Source organism: Protopterus annectens, chromosome 12.part0 (assembly GCF_019279795.1).
Source record: "Protopterus annectens isolate FY-2018-M chromosome 12.part0, PAN1.0, whole genome shotgun sequence".
Lineage (NCBI taxonomy): Eukaryota > Metazoa > Chordata > Ceratodontiformes > Protopteridae > Protopterus > Protopterus annectens.
The window spans coordinates 333111290-333127914 of NC_056746.1; the positions used below are offsets into that span (position 1 = coordinate 333111290).

Consider the following 16625-nt stretch of genomic DNA (forward strand, 5'->3'; position numbering starts at 1 on the left):
TGAGAAATGAATTCACTACTGTAAGTGATGCCATTCATTTGAGTTACGGATCTTGCATCCTTCAGAGAGTACATGGTGATCCAACAACTTTAAGTTTGTAAGAGAGACAGTTAAAGCTTGTTTCATTATGCTAAGAGGTTGAGAGCAATGACTGCTGCTTGTTTTGCCTTGCTTGTATGTGTGACGGTTGGTTTCACGGTCTCGCAGAGGGAGAGTTTTGTCCATTTTGTTCTGCCTAGCAGCATGTAAACACACTGTTATCTTTGAAAAGGCATCTGCTTTTTGGTGATTCCCTTCGTTGCCCATCTGTTTTCTTCTTTCGCATAGTGCATATGTCTCCACTGTCCAGATTCTTCACGGAATATTCAGAATTTTGTCTCATTGTTTTCTGTTTATCTTTCAGTTTTAGACTTTATATCTTTCAGAAAGTGTGTGCTAACTCAAATCCTGTTATCCTTCAACTCTCCAGGCATCAGAGCCTGGTTTAACTTGCCATCATTACTTAGACTGAGCAGACGAAAAAATGTGGAGATCAGTGGAGATGGCTTCTTTGTGGAATGATATCTTACAGTGGATCCCTTAGGGGGGCACACCCCCTTTGAAATGGGACCACCTTGCTGGACTTTGGATCCTAGCCCTCAGATCCGAAGATCCTGAGACCTCTGCCTTATCCAAAGTCCTCCTTGGATCTGACAGTTTAGTCTTCAGCTAGTTCCTAATGTCATGGGATCTAAGGTACTTGGATCCGACCACAGTAAAGCTGAATCTATAAAACCAAAACTGATTCCTTCATCACACAACTCTGATCCAAAGATGTCAAATCTGACTTGCATGAAACTGAAATATTGAAGTCAAGACTGAAATTATCAGTGTACACCTCGGACCAAAATTTTTCAGATCTGAACTGAGTGAAGCAGAATCTTTACCCGAGGCTTAAGTCTTACAGTGGATACCTTAGAAAACAAACAACACCTCTAAAACCCTAAGAGTTTTGAACTATTCTCAGATCCAGTGCTTTAGGGTGTGTAACCAATGAGTAGTTGCAGATTTCTTCGGATCCGAGCCAACCCTAGGACCTGACTTCAATTTTGGTTGCTTTAGTTTCTTATCCCCCCCCCCCCCCAAATAAAATAAAATACACAGATCTGGTTATGTTCCGAGTTCATAATAGCAGGGTTAAGAATCTGCCCACAACTCAGTGCACTTTTTAATAAGGACTCTTTCAGATCCTGATCTCCCACCTTGGATCCAATCTTCTCAATAAAGTCTTCTTCCTTGAATCCAAAGCCTAGGATCCAACAGGCGAGTGTCCGATGTATGTCAAACCCAAATCCCTTCAAATCCAAGCCTTCAAGCCAAGGCAGATTCTAACAAAACCTCCATAGGATACTAAACCTTGGATCTAACACTAAGTATAGGGTATCTGCCAAATCTAAACCCCCATGGAGATGTTTTTCCCCTACAGTTAGGGTCCCAGAGCTAACACTGCCCTCCTTTGAAGGATCTAGCTTACTGGCCATTCTTTACAATTACTCGCTTCATTCACCAAACTAAACTTTCAGATAACCAGTCACCAAAGTTGCACTATTTAGATGGCCATTACTGGCCCATTCCACTAGATCCATGGCACGTCTCTAGATGATATGGTAGTAGCAGATGTTTTGTGTGGATCTCCATGTTCAAGTCCCTTTTCCATCCTTCTTTTATAAGCCCGACACTTGGACAAATTTGAATAGCATGAGTTACTGCAAACATTTTCACGCGGAAGTCACCTACTACCGGCACACCTATCTAGAAATCAGATGTTGATTCCTAGAGAGGAATCTTTCAGGAGGTTGAAAAAAAAATGTAATCCACAGCAGACAGGGTCTTCTGTAGTTTTCACACCTGGAGAATGTGTCCTTCACCAGGAGGCCAACAAAGAACTGCTGTCAAACAGAGCGTTGACAAACAAGGACTTCAAGGGACCCTCAAAATGAAATAAGCACATCCAGGCATACCTTCTAATGGAAATGCCTGAACCCGCTACCTTGAGGATCCTTCAGCAGCATGTGAGCCTGACCTCATGACAGATGACAACTTTCTCAGTCATGATTTCTGAGAAAGTATTTGACAGCTCTTCAATTAAATACCACTGAAGTCTTGTAAAAGTGGTGACTAATTCAGTGACTTTTAGACTAAGGTCACTGAAGCATACATGTGCTTTCTGATTCTGTCATCTCCTGAGACTCCCCGTTTGGGGAGTGAACACAATATTTCCTCAGCAAGCCCCTTTTTGGTGTCCGCCTTTACCACCATGGCATAACTGCCTCCCCCCTTTTTTCCTCAGAACTGCTTTCCTGAAGCTGGGGCCATAATTCTTCTTCTGGCTTCCGAAGGTATATGCTCAGTGGCATCAGGTTCCTTTCACGACCGCCGAGCGATCAATTCAAGGAGCTCACCGGCAGACAGAACCATCCAAGAAGCAGAAGGTCTAGTACCAAAAACCCCAAAGAATACAGATCCCTCAGTTGATGGTTTGCTGAGTGTTCAGCCACCTCTGTTCTTAATGATATCAAGGATGTCTCCGATTGATACATCTTCAGGAGGTAACCGTGGTGAACCCTCACTTATATTGAATTCGTATATTCATTTACCTCCAATTTAATACAAGTTTTGGATCAGTGTCAGCTGCCATTATTTTGGTCCCTCTGGCAAGGTTCTTCATGTGGAGCTTCCAAAGGACCTTGAAGTTTCAATGGTCTCCTCTTCACCAGCCTCTGTCTATTCCCATCAAACTTACTCCAATTTGCAAATGTTGTATGCAATGTGAATACAGTTAGATGATCTTTATTGGGTTGGTCATTCTCTATCCCTCCCCCTGAATACTCAGTGAATACAGACACTTCCCAGCTGAGTGTGTGTGTGTGTGTGTGGGGGGGGGGCATTTCAAAAGAAAGATGGTCCAAGCATGTGGTCCCCCTCAGAGACCAAGTTGCATACCAGTGTCCTTGAGTTGGGTGCAGTCCTTCTAACATTGCAAGCCTTTCAAGACATTCTTCCTCTGGGGACTGTTGCACTCTATATAGACTACATGTCAGTATTTTGGTACATTAACAGCAAGGAGGAACCTGTTCTTACCTGTGGTGCAGAGAGGTCATGACTGTCTGGGGACGGCCGATACCTTCAGACCACTTTCTAATTGCAATGTTTATACCGGGGAGAAATCAACATGCTGGCAGATAGATTCAGTAGATCCATTCCAATTCCACATGAGTGGTCCCTCAATCTTTCGTCAACGCACATGATTTTAGCCGTTGAGGCCAGCTTTCCTGCGATCTTTTCAACCCTACCTTCAACAACAAGTGCAAAAAGTAATTCGCCTTATCCCGCCTTCACAGGATTCACCCAGGGATACCCTGATACACGATTGGCCCCCGGGCTTCCTTTGTTTTCCCCTCCTCCAGTGATCCTGAATTTAGGCAGAAAACAGACAGGCTAAATGGCTCAGGCATCCTCTTTGCCCCCTTCTAGCCTCGACAGGTATGATTCTTCTTCCCCTAGTCTCACCTCAAATATCCTCTGTGAATACTAGAACCAACTCAATATCTCCCATCTCACCCATCAGAATTCCAGCTTTCCACTCTCCACATCCTCAAACTGACCACATGGTTTCTTCGCTCCCACTGATAATAAGGTCCAGGTCCGCTTCTCCAGCCCATGACATTATTTTTGGCCTCCCAAAAGACTTCCACTGAAAGTCTGCAAAAGCCAGTGGAAAATATTTTATGATGTGGTCATGTAAACAGAACATTGACCCTTTTTTCAGATCCTATCCTTTTCTTTCTGAGTACTCTCTTTAACAAAAGAGCTAGTTTTTCTGCCATCAAGCTGCAGCTAGGTGCCATATCTATTTTTTTTTATATTGCAAATGAATACTTCTCTATCAATTTCCAGGTTATCTAAGCCTCCATAATGGAATCGCTCTACTTAGATCCCCCATAAAAGACCCTGCTCCTCCTCGAGATTTCACATTGGTACTCCAGGAGTTGACTCAGAAACCATTTGAACCAGTAGATGATTGTAACATGAACTCTTTCTTGGAAAACAATCTGTATGGTGGCTATTACTTAATGAAAAGAGTTTCTGAACTCGAGACCTTATCTAATAGGCTTCTTTACATCTTTTCCATAAATATGGTATCGCTACAAACAAAGAGGGAAGTTGGCTAGAATTAAAATATCAACTAGCATAGTACTTACCTGTGAACCTATTGACTCGTAGTACTTTAATCATGCCATCAGTTTCGTACCTTTACTAACATGAGCCAGGCTTTAGGCTGTATCAATTCAATTGCCAGCCTTTTTTGTCTCAACTCTTCTTGTAAGGATAAATTCACGCTGCATCTTCTTGACATTCATAGACAACTGCATTTTTCATCTAATGCAATGAACAGGAAGTGTATGTATTTATGGTCTGAAGAAGCTCCTTTGCTGTGAAAGCGCTTAACTTTGTGTTTCTCTGCTTGAACTATTTGTTATTTTACTCAGCCTTGGTGGTCGATTTTTCTTATACTTATTAATTGTTGTTGGATTTTATTCACCTTTACCCACTGGGGTATTTGTTGTCCTTGACGTTTTTTATCTTCACAGACCAAAAAAAAAAAAAAACAGGAAGTGTAATCAACTGGTTGTATTTTTTTTTTTTTCCGGCTAACTGTTTAGATCAAGCAGATTACAAGATCATTTTGGCCAAATGAATTACTGACTTTATTTCATGGTTTTATTCTCAGAAAGGTTTGGATTTGCATTGTCCTCCTAGAGCCTCTTCTACCAGATCTATGGCTACCTCATCTACTTCTGCTTCCAGAGCTTCAGTTGACAATACTGGTGGTGCAGACACCTGGTCAAAGATTTATAGCTTTTTCATACTTTACAATTAGACATTGTCTCTAGAAACAGACCTTCTTTTTGTTCGACAGTGTTCTGACATATCCTTCTTTGAGGATCTCCCAAGAGTTATGTAGCTGGGGACTCCTACTCATCAGTGAGGAAGAATGAAAAGGACAACATCAGATTTAGGAGTTATGTACTTACCATAATTTGCTATCTGTGTTGTCCATTTTCATTCTTCCTCACCTTCCCTCCAAGCCATCCCCCAGTCTTATCTTTTCTAGAAGGATACTGGTTGTTACAGGAACTTTTTAGTTCCAGACTTGACTTGTAATTCTTACTTATCTGTCCTGTCTCTATAAATCAGTACACATAGGCAGCAAACTTGATCTGAGGAGTTAGAGGTAGTGTAGTGCATTACGGAACGAGGGAGGAGCTTGAGATTTGGATCTAAAGTCTAGAAAATGTGGTCAAGTCGGATCCGAGGAACGAATCCGTGACCCATGAGTGAGGAAGAATGAAAATGGACAGCACAGATGCCAAGTTATGGTAAGTACATAACTCCTAATTCTCCTTCCAATGTATGTATTTACTTATTTGTTTAATGGATTGATTGCTTGTATTTGATTAACTGAGACAGAGCTCTGACCCACATGGACTTTTTTCAGACTTAGACCAGGAGCACTGTTTGGTTAATTGACGTGGTTAGAATTGCACAATAGGCAAATGAAGGCTTATTGAATCAAACCCTGGAATACAGGAAGCAACTCATTAATGGCTCTTAAATTTGATCCTCTGGACTGCCAGACAACTGTCTGCAGTAACTGCAATACAGTCATATCAGCTTTGTAATTTTGTGCATTATTTCTTCATTTATCAATTGATTGTTCTACCATCTCTGTGAGACACACACCCAAATACTTACTTTTTGTGATCCCATAAGTATGGATGCCTTTCCTTGAGATCTTCACCTGCTACAAAGTTTATTGATGCAGCTCTAGTCTTAGAGATGTTTTTTTTACCTTGACATCCAGTAATTTGGGGATATCCGCATAGGACAGGGTAATATTATCAGGCTGTCATCCACAAATAATGAGAGCTTTCAAATCATTACCACAGGTGGCTCTAAGTGCAGTACACATAAAGGGGAAAGAGGGCACCCTTGACATGCACCTTGCAATAATTTAAAACCCCTTTGATAACCTAGGCAACGTGATTTCTGTTTCACATTCCACATGTTCTGTGATCTGCTTAACATGATCCACTTCTTATGGGAGGTACCCAGTCTGATCTGCTTGCTGCATGAGACTCCTAAACTGATTCTCTGGCTGTATGATCTCCCCAGTTCATTCTCTAGTTTGTGCAAGTCCTTTTTCATTAGTCTGTTCTGCAGGTAGGGGTAGTCTGAGCTGCTTGATTGGTGGGAGGTTGGCATAATGGTTAAGGTGTTAACCTTACAGACACAAGGTGCAGGGTTTGATTATCACATGCGGTAAGTGGCTAGGCTTAAAATGGCCCACAAGGGCAGTTAGCCTAGTACTAACCTATGAACCTGTGTTCCACTGGTTTTGTGACACCTTTGGCAATGTACACAGACTGTATAATCCATCTAACCAAATACAGAGTCTGTAGTCTGCATAACTGCAATGCATGTTGTTCAAATTCCGTGACCTAATCCATGAGATCTGTATTACAATTTTCTGGCTGTGTTATTTCCCTAACCTGATTCATTGGTTAGGCGACTCACCATTCTGATTCATCAGCTTTTGTGAGTCCTCCTAACCTGATATGTAGTATGCATGATCCTTCTTATCTAATCCAGGAGCAGGTGTTGTGCTTTATAATGCTTCATCTGTATAATTCCTTCAGTTTGATTAGACGTTGCAATCCTCTTAACCTTATCCACCAAGCTGTGGGATGTGACTAACATGATCTGTTCCCCAAATTGTGCTGTCCTCTGTAATTAATAGCAATCTGTGTGATCCATGTAACCTAATGCATAAGTTCCTAATCCAGACCACAAACTGTGAGTTTCCCTAATCTGATGCACAGGCTATGCAGTCTGACTAACAAATCTGTAGATGCCATAGTCACCTTCTCTGATTGCATTTATTCTCTCTGGAATAAATTCAGTCATTTGCAACTCTCCATGAAAGAGAATTAAGCTGTCTGTAAAATGTTTAGCTTTCATTCCCTCCTCAGGCTTTCCTGTAGTAACATTGTAAGCATTATAAGTATCACAGCTGGTAGCATGGTAGCTTGTAATACCATTAGCAGGCTATATGAACTTGATTTAAAAATTCAGAATATATGTTAGAAATTCCTATTTTATTTGTTGGCAGGTGAGAAAGCAGAGCAAGTTTTTTAGTATTGGCCTACTGATCAGTGATGAGGGGCATTCTGATTTAAAATACACATTTCATTTTTCATGCCGTTAACAAGCATTTTTTTCTGTTGAAAATGTTATAGGTGGTCAGACTAAAGAGAAGGAGCAGCATGTGATAATTGTGGACATGCGAGAGTTCCGAAGTGAATTGCCATCATTAATTCATCGACGTGGCATCGACATTGAGCCAGTCACCCTGGAAGTAGGAGATTACATTCTCACCCCAGATATCTGTGTAGAGAGGAAGAGTGTAAGTGACCTGATTGGCTCCCTAAACAATGGCCGATTGTACACGCAGTGCATATCCATGTGTCGCTACTATAAGCGTCCAATTCTTCTCATTGAGTTTGACCCCAGCAAACCTTTTTCACTGACTTCACGTGGGTTCATCCACCAGGAGATTTCTGTGAATGACATCACATCTAAGCTTACTTTGCTTACTCTGCATTTTCCACGTCTGCGAGTGCTGTGGTGCCCATCTCCACATGCTACTGCTGAGCTGTTTGAAGAACTGAAACAGAACCGACCCCAGCCTATTACAGTTAAAGCCATGGCCATAACAGCAGATTCTGAAACTATTCATGAATCAGATCGCTATAATCCGGGTCCTCAGGATTTTCTTTTAAAAATGCCTGGCATTAATGCAAAGAACTGTCGTGCACTTATGAATCATGTAAAAAGCATAGCAGAGCTGGCTACTTTGCCTCAGGAGAGACTAGCAGAAATTCTTGGAAATTCTGTTAATGGCAGGCAACTGTATGAATTTGTACACGAATCTCACAAGCGCTCCATTCTACCAATGAAGACAAAGAGATAACAATTCGGAGAAAGTTGAACTAATATTTTTGTCACTATTTAATTGATTATTAGGTCAAGCCAGGAGAGTTGAGTATTTTTTTTTTTCTGAAGGTTAAAGGAAACACTTTTCACAGTTGCACTTAAAACACACATTAGCAGTTATCCCAGCAAAGTATGCATCATACCTTTAAATAGTCTTTCTCTGTTATTGGCATTCCTCCTCACAGGTTGTAATTTACATGCACTGTTAAAGCATGAGGAAGTTTATTTTCCATGTTGTTACTATGTGTTCTTGTGGGTCAGTGTTGCAGTCATAATTTATATGGATTTCTGATGCTGGTTGAGTCCAAAGTCTAGCCTGACTTTTAGATTTGAGTACCCTCCCTCCATGACATTGCCTTACCTCCGATGTTTTTCATGTATCTGGGATGTACCTTTCAGACCAGCTCCTCTAAACCAAATGTTGAATACACACGTGGTATTGGGTGCACATACCTTGAACCTCAAAGATGAGGCTGAGAAAAGTAAAAGAGGTGGTTGTAGTCACCTGCAGTTGCAGAGAGGTAAAACTTCACATAAAATTAAAGGTGGTGATTTCAGACCTTCAGGCTCTCAAAACCTTCAACAGACTCTGGATGCATTGGACTGTATATGTCATGATATACAGCACAGTAGTTATGTGGTACAAAAAAAAAATCAAGGGGGAACATGCCCCCCCCCCTCTGTGGGCTAGCAGAGCAGGCTTGGGACAGGCCCAGAAACACAGTTTGTTCCTGATGACAGCCTATATACCAACTTAAGACAGCTACAGAGTGAACTAATTAAGCAGGATCTCAGAAGATCAACGAGTGAATGCTAGACAGGGGCACATTCTTAGACCTTGCAAAACAGGTGGGTTGTGCCATAGGTAGATATCTTTCCTTTTCCAAGCAGCAGGCAGCTGAGAAAAGTCTGTGGTAAAGTCTGTGGTAGCACTTCAACTAAACATGCTTGGACAGTCTGTGCTTTCTTCCAAGAATACAATGGCGTATTTCTCTATGCTTTCCTTCCTATACCCCTGCTTCCCTAGGTATTTGAAAAGTAGGAAGTTCAGGGACCCAAAATAATTGTAATTGCCCCATTCTGGCCCAGGCAACACTGGTTGTTTCGTCTTCTTAAGATGACAAGGGAGAACCCTATACTACCGCCTCAGCATTTAAACCTCCTGATGTAGTGCATTGACCTCTTAGTACACTCCAAGCTCTGTCCATTCAGATAAGCAGCTTGTAAAGTATGACTGTGTTGGTTTGCTCGCCTTTTTTCTGAAGACATCAGGGAAGCTAAAAGGCCAAGTTCAAAGAAATTGTACCTGGCTAAATGGAAAATATTTGTCTTCTGATGCCAGAGGAAGAACTAATACCTAAAACAAGCAGATGTGCCAGTGGTCCTCTTGTACTTCTCTGAGCTGTTCTCATCAGGTTTAACTTGTGTCTCTAAAAAGATACATATTTTCTCTGTTTTTACCTGCTTGCCTGTAGTTCCCCATTGGTAGACAACCCCCTAGTGAGGCAATTCTTGTAAGTAATCCCCCATCTGAGACATCCCAGGAAAAAAGTTGTCCCACCTTGGGACTTCAGTTTAGTATTGAAAGACTGGCCACGTCATCTTTTGAAGTAGCTTTTTCAGCATCTCCAAAATTTCCTCACTTGAAAACAGTTTTCCTGAGAGCCATCACATCCTGCTAGGAAAGTCTCCAAGCTACAGGTCCAGACGTATAAAGAATGCTTTCTGCAGTTTCAAAAAGACAGTTTGGCCCTGTGCGCTAATCTCTTCTTCATGCCAAATACATTACAGAACATTATGACTGCAGCAGTGACCCGGTAAGAACATAATACCGTTGTGAAGGCAATATGCTGTCATTGTAGATGTATAAATGTGGTCACTATGAAAGTCCTGTTTCACTCCCTCTACCCCCACTAAAACTAACTAAAGCGGCTAGTTTCCCTGCGGTAAAATATGATGTTTTGGGAGTCCGCTGAATTAAGTTTTCTGCAACCTGGTCTCGAGCTTCTGTGATTCGATGAAGTGGTAATTCGATATTTAAAGTAGATCCATTTTTATAGATCTGTAAGCATTCTGTAATCTGTGAATGTGAAGTATTGTCAATTACTTTTTTGTAATCTGCCCATGCCATACTTGGGTTCTGCCCCTTTGTAAAGCTCTGTCTTGTGGCTTTGTTTAGTAATTTATGATTATTTGTTCAGTGTGATTTTTCTTTCATTACCTTTCTGTTCCATTGCCATGATTGAATTTTTGTCAACTCTGTCTGCATCAGTTCAAGTATATGATTTGTATGTTGTTTGAAGGCAGGATATTGGTCTATAATTTTTAGGATGCCGTGCCGGTTTTCATTTAAAGAGGCATCTTTCTATCCTAATTGGTGTTGGCTGCTATTGTACACATGAATAATTTTTATGCGAGGCTAAATTGGGCAGAGAAGTTAATACCTTTAGCCAGAAGTTGCGAACTGCATCTAGATTTTGGATTCTTCATTTAGTAGCCTTTCTTTTTTATTTTTCAGAACCTTTATTAATTTATACCTTAAGACATAAAACCACATTCATTAATACAAATCAAGCCATGTTCACGTCTGCATATGTATACATTACATATGTTTTCATTCTTTATAATAATTGTCATTCAGTCCATCATTACATAAATTGCTCAATTCTTGCTTTCCCTTTAACCGCACTCTTCCTCCGGAACATTATTCTACATGTATTGTTCCCCAAAAGTCCATTTATTTCTGTGTAATTTGCTCCTTCCCGTTTCTAAAGATCCTACTTTATTTTATCTCTTTTACAATATTCAGTACTTTAAATACAGTTGGTTTAGATTTATATTTCCAGTTTCTAGAAATTGTTTATTTGGCAGCCAGTGGAATTAAACCTAATAAGGTTTTACTATGTCTAGGAAATTTGGATCCTTTGTCCCAGCTCACAAAAATAATTTTCCTTATTTACAGCCATTTGCTCCCCCAATATTTCTGACAGAGTCCTCTGTAGGGAATTTTTTAAATTTGCCAACTCATTGCTTCCAGTTACCTTTTTCTTTCCCATCATACTACCAACATTTGCTTTCAACCAGAGGAAGAAGTCTTTTGAAGTCTGCTTGGGGTTTAAAAATACATATGCAAACACTTCCAAGCAAAATCCTAAATCTTCTGGACTTGGTTGCATACTTGAGAGCCATGCATATGTCTTCCTATTATTCACTTGTAAATTGCATTTCCAGTCTGTCTATCTCTCTCTCTCTTCCCAGTCTTTTCTAATTTCCTCAGATTAATTATTGTGGTTATCATGCAATATTTTATATGCTCCATTAATTATCTCGTTTTTAAACAGCAGCTTATCTTCTATATCCCAAGATAAAAACTGTACAAGAACAAGTCTTTCTATTTAGTAGCTTTCTTCGTTTTGCTTCAGTTTCTCTTTTACTTCTTTCCATTTCATATCCCCTGTGTTAGCACTATTTATGTTCAGTGTGATCTCATATACTTCTCCAAAATCTATTCATTTCTTTTTCTGATGGTGGTGTTTTCTTTTACCATAGCCTATGAATTTTTGGGGTATTTAATGAATTGCTTATTTTGTGATTTTCATGTATATTTTTCTGTAGTCTGTGCTGGTTTGATGTTGTGTTGCTTGTATTACACTTGTCTTTCTAAGGGTTTTGATGATCTTTTACTTTTTCTAAATTCTTCTAGTAGTGACATATGCTAGATTAGTTGCTTTATAATTCTAATTAGTGCTTCTATATTGGTAATTCTACCGATGTCCTTCAAGAATGCAACTGCAGTCCTTACATATGGGTTGTCCTGCCTCAGGCAGCCCTCGGTCGGCCGGATTCCAAAGTCTGGGTCCAGCGTCGGCTGATGTCGCCTCCTCCCCGACGTCAGAGCGGCTGGGGTATAAAAGCTTCAGCCAGCGCCATCTTCCTCAGTCTTTCTTGCCGCGCGGTGCCCGAAGCAGAAGCAGTTCGCAAGTGCCGGTCGGTCAGCTCCTGTGTTTTGCTTATCCGAAGTCATCAAAAAGCTAAGTACCCCATTGGGGAACCTTTTCTTGCCTCAGCCGATGTCAGACAAAATTGAAAAAGTTAATAATTGTTTGTCTTGTGGTAAACAAATACCTCATAAGGACTTCCATTATTACTGCCTCCCGTTACTGCTTTCCCTTATTTTTCTTTCTTGTTCTGTAACATATCTGTTGTTAGTTTAGCAGCACAGTAGTATATTCTGTATGTATCTGTTGTATCACATGACTCTCTTCTAATGGCACTAATTATTGTGCTCATCTACTTTCGGTCTTCTAACATTGTATGGTCTTATATATTTTATGTCCCTTTATCTTGTCTACCTTAATATGTGTGTCCCTTTATATTAGATCAAACAAGCCTTTCTGTATATATTTTTTTGTTGGCTAAGAGCTTCATCGTTGTCTATTTCCTCCTCTTTCCCCTACTGTGTAATCCTAATTGGACTTTCAATCAGTTTCTTAATGACTATTATAAAATTTTACTTTGTTAAAAGTGTTCTGCACTGTCAGAAGTATTTTCTGAGGATTTATTACTCGTTGTGTTAGGATATTGTATGCATCCACGTCTCCACACTAGCCACTGCTCAGTCTTGTTACCTTATTTTCAGATGTTTGCCTTTTTGTCACTAAACTGTCTGCCTTTTGGTATGTTCTAGTCTTATGTTATTCTTTTTGTAGACTACAGCATGTCCAGACGTCTTTGCCTGTATATAGTGTCAGATATCCTTGAACCTGAAGTAGTCGTATTGTATTTGGTGATAGTAGTTTCATATCCTTCACCTGAAGGACTGAAACTCACAGAACTGTCCTGTAAACTTGTCTTTCTAAAATAAATTGTTAACTAAAACCTGTAACACAAAGGGGTTAGAAAGAAGAAATCAGAATGCTAAGTCAAAGTAAAAACACACTTCAAAATGGTGTCAAGAGAAGGGGAGGGAAGCAGATGACGACTAAGCACACATCTGTTCTGACAAAAAAGTGAAAAGGAACAGACTAACACCAACTATAGATGAACTGTTGTTAAAAAAAAAGAAAAGGATTTACCATGACAACGTAAGAAAAATAACGACATTTTTTTTCAGAGCTGCTGACTGCTTACACAGTGGAAGTGATCTAGAGTCTGGTACATTGTGCTTTATGGATAAGGGTAGGGCCTAGGGTGGTTTTGGAAAGTTTTATGAGTTTGGCTGACTAAGAACCTGATTGTTGTAGTCCTACATGTGAAGGATATGAAACTGTCAAGGCAAGTCTGTCATTATGGTATATGCTTAGCTCTCATTTTCTTTTCTGCATAAACTCTGCACTGTGTGTTAACATATTTTTTCTTTTCTGATTCCATGCTTCTTTGTGAAATTTGATAGCCTCTTTTTTACTTTTTCCTTGTAGCCCTTCATCATTTCTTTTTCTAAGTAGTCTAATGTTTCTTTGTCTGGTAGTGGTGTGCTCTGATCTGTATGCTAATAGCCTTCAAGTTTTTATCTGTAGTTTTTAACAGTTCTGGTCTGAGTATTTTTCTTTTGTCTAATTTGTTTCTTGATCTTGCTATATGGCTTTTGTGTGTAAATTCTGTGTTTATTACATAAAATAAACAATAGCCACAGCTTGTAATCTTTTGGACAGTGCTAACTAGTAGCCCTTCATGTGGACATGGCTTAGCCTTGTGTAGGGGTCAAGAAAGAACCAACATGGCTCAGGCAGATACCATATTTATACTAGGTATGTGAAGAGGTTTGAGGTTAGAAGAAAGATGCCCAGCCATGGACGAAAGGTGCTCTACTCTGAAAATCAGGCTTGGTGTCAGAGTCGGTCAGCAGCAGAGAATCATAAGTTATGACTTCAGCAGTGCCACACTCGAACATCTACAGCTATGTTAAGTTGCTTACACAACTGTACTTTATAAATAGATGTATGTATACCAGAATCAGAATGTGTTCAACACTTGCCCCTCAAGAAATAAAGGAAAATAAATCTCGTAAGGGCCAGTAGCTTAGAGGGAGAGAGAAAATTATTCACATTCACTTCACTTCTTCAGTTGCTAATTATGTGACTACACTTTGTGATTGGGTACTGGTCACTAAGCAGTTCAGCTCAAAAAGTGGTCAACTTAGTGATGACTTTGGAGAACTTACCAAAGGCTAGCTAGTCAAGAAAACATATGGTTTGTAGCAGATGGAGGCTGCATGCTAAAGTAATATTCACAAGACTTGGATGGCAGCTTATTCCTCTGTAGTATTAATGTGCCTCTGTGGACATACATGGCAGCCCTAAGGCTTAGATATTGTGGTGGAATAGAGGATGGAGCAGGTAACTGTTCCTCAGCCTTCAGCTTCTGAGTATGTTGCATCAGTAACCATACTGCTTCCACTGGAGGGAGTCTGGTGAGAAATTTACCAGCAATTGGGAAGGATGAATTACAGATAAATTGAAACATGGCTAGTAGATGCCTTTTGACAGCCAGTGTGAAAAAAAAAAACTGTTACTTAAATTTAAGGAAAGCTGGCGATGGTGCATTTTAATATATTGGTATCTTGATGTAGTTGTATAGCTGAACTGTTTTAGATGAAAGCCATTTTAAAAAAGTGTGTCAGTTAAATGCTAGATGCTTACAGTGCATTAAGAAAGATGGTGCTGATCTTTCAGCAGTATGTAAAATACCTAGTTCTAGCCTCTCAAAAAATCCAGATATCCTCCTTCAGCCACTGTCCTTGACCTACACTGCTAGATATTTCTAATACCAGCAGGAAAACAAATAGCACACAGGTAGGGCAAGCTGGAGTGCTGGGTTTCCAATTTGCTCCAACTTCGAGCCAGTCTCCTGGGAAATATGAATGTTCATGTTTCACTGTTGCAGTCATTACATTTCGGATATCTGCTTGCAGGTAGCCCTCAGTCGGCCTGATTATCAGAGTCTTGGGTCCTGGGTTGGTTGCTGTCTCATCTTCCATGATGTCAGGGGTATAAAGCTTGCAGCTGACGCCATTACACCAGTCTTTCTTGCCGTGCGGTGCCTGAAGCAGAAGCAGTTCGCAAGTGCTAGTCGCCAACTCCTGAAATTTTCGCTTCGAAGTTTCAACCAAGTCTTGAAAAGCTAAGTACCCGCTAGCTCCTTTTTCTTGCTCTAAACTGATGTCAGTAAAAGTTAACAATTGTATTTCTTGTGGACAGCAAATACCTCATAAAGACCTTCATTCATACTGCATTCCTTGCTTAGGACCAGACCACAACGTCCCTCGCTGTTGGTTTTGTGCCTTATTCAATCCTCAAGCTATTTGTCATCTGTTCATTTTCATATCTAACTATTTTGGTACTCAGTTCAATTATCCAGGAATGGCTTTGGTAAGCCATCCGACTACCGACATTCCGAAAAAACGTAAAGATAAAGACAGAGACAGACCACATAGGTCCAAAGCTGCCGAGGATGCTTCCGTTAAGCTAGTCGCCAGTCCGCCGGAACTCAGTGAGGCGCTTTCGCAGCCCCTGATACCTCCTACTTCAGATTCGCAGGCCTCTACTGAGACCCATTCGGAGTCCGGTATGCCGCGAGATGCTTCTTCGACTATGAAACCTGCAGATGTCTCTACCTTGGATGGGTCAGGAGCCGCTGTGCAGGTACTGGCTTCTGAGGGTGTATTCAGACCTACTGACTTGCATATCAAACCAACGCCATCTTCTTCTTCAAGGCCTAAAACTTGATCCAAGCCTAGAAAACCGACGCCCAGACCGCATGGTCAGGCCCCTATGCCTAAAAAACAAATGATAAGAATGGCCGAAGATCTTAAAACTCTAATCAGGCGAAGCCACCCTTCTCCGTCTAAGAGACCTTGAACTGATTTTCCTTCTGATTCTTCTGATCAGGATTCTGACATTTTTGTTTCTTCTGATGACCAGGATTTGCCCTTATCTACCTATGAGGATTCTGATGCAGAGGACTCCATTCCCTCTGCTTCCCCTCCAGAAGATTTCTCTTTTGGTGAAACTTTACGTACTCTTAGGGAGCATTTCCGCTGGGAAAGCCAGGATTACTCCGACTCCAAAAAGAGGCTTAGGGAATTCTTACTCCTACCTCAACACAGGCCTTTAGCTATCCCTCCTGTACTGGACATTGTAGTTGATGCCTTCATGGAATCTAGCCTGGCCCCAGACACTTTACCTTCGGCTTCCAGGAAACCTGACCGGTGAGTACCTGACTCTCACAAGTTCCTCTCTAAGAATTGTACTGCAGACCTAGAGACCATTTCACAGGGACCCAAAGGCATTAAGGCTACTACTGCCAAAAACCCTACCCCCTCTGTTAGAGATTCCAGGGCCCTGGACAGATGGGGTAAGAAGGTATACACTTCTGCAGCTTTGGCCATTAGGGCCTTAAACTGCTAGTTTCATACGTTAATAGTAGCAGCATATTATTGGATTACTTAAACAGAAAATTATGTTGATTCCTGACTGTACTGAAAAGAAAGAATTACAGGATTTAATGCATTCTGCTGAACAAGTTGGTAA

At 40.7% G+C, this 16625-nt stretch overlaps 1 protein-coding gene across 1 annotated transcript in view; it reads left to right on the forward strand.

The window, feature by feature from the left end:
* The window catches only part of ERCC4 (ERCC excision repair 4, endonuclease catalytic subunit), a 516254-nt gene extending 505396 nt beyond the window's left edge, over positions 1-10858 (forward strand). The window contains exon 11 of the mRNA XM_044089409.1: positions 7341-10858. Coding sequence (XP_043945344.1) covers positions 7341-8074 — 734 coding nt within the window. The 3' untranslated portion in view covers positions 8075-10858. The remainder of the gene's footprint in view (positions 1-7340) is intronic.
* The last annotated feature ends 5767 nt before the right edge of the window (positions 10859-16625 follow it).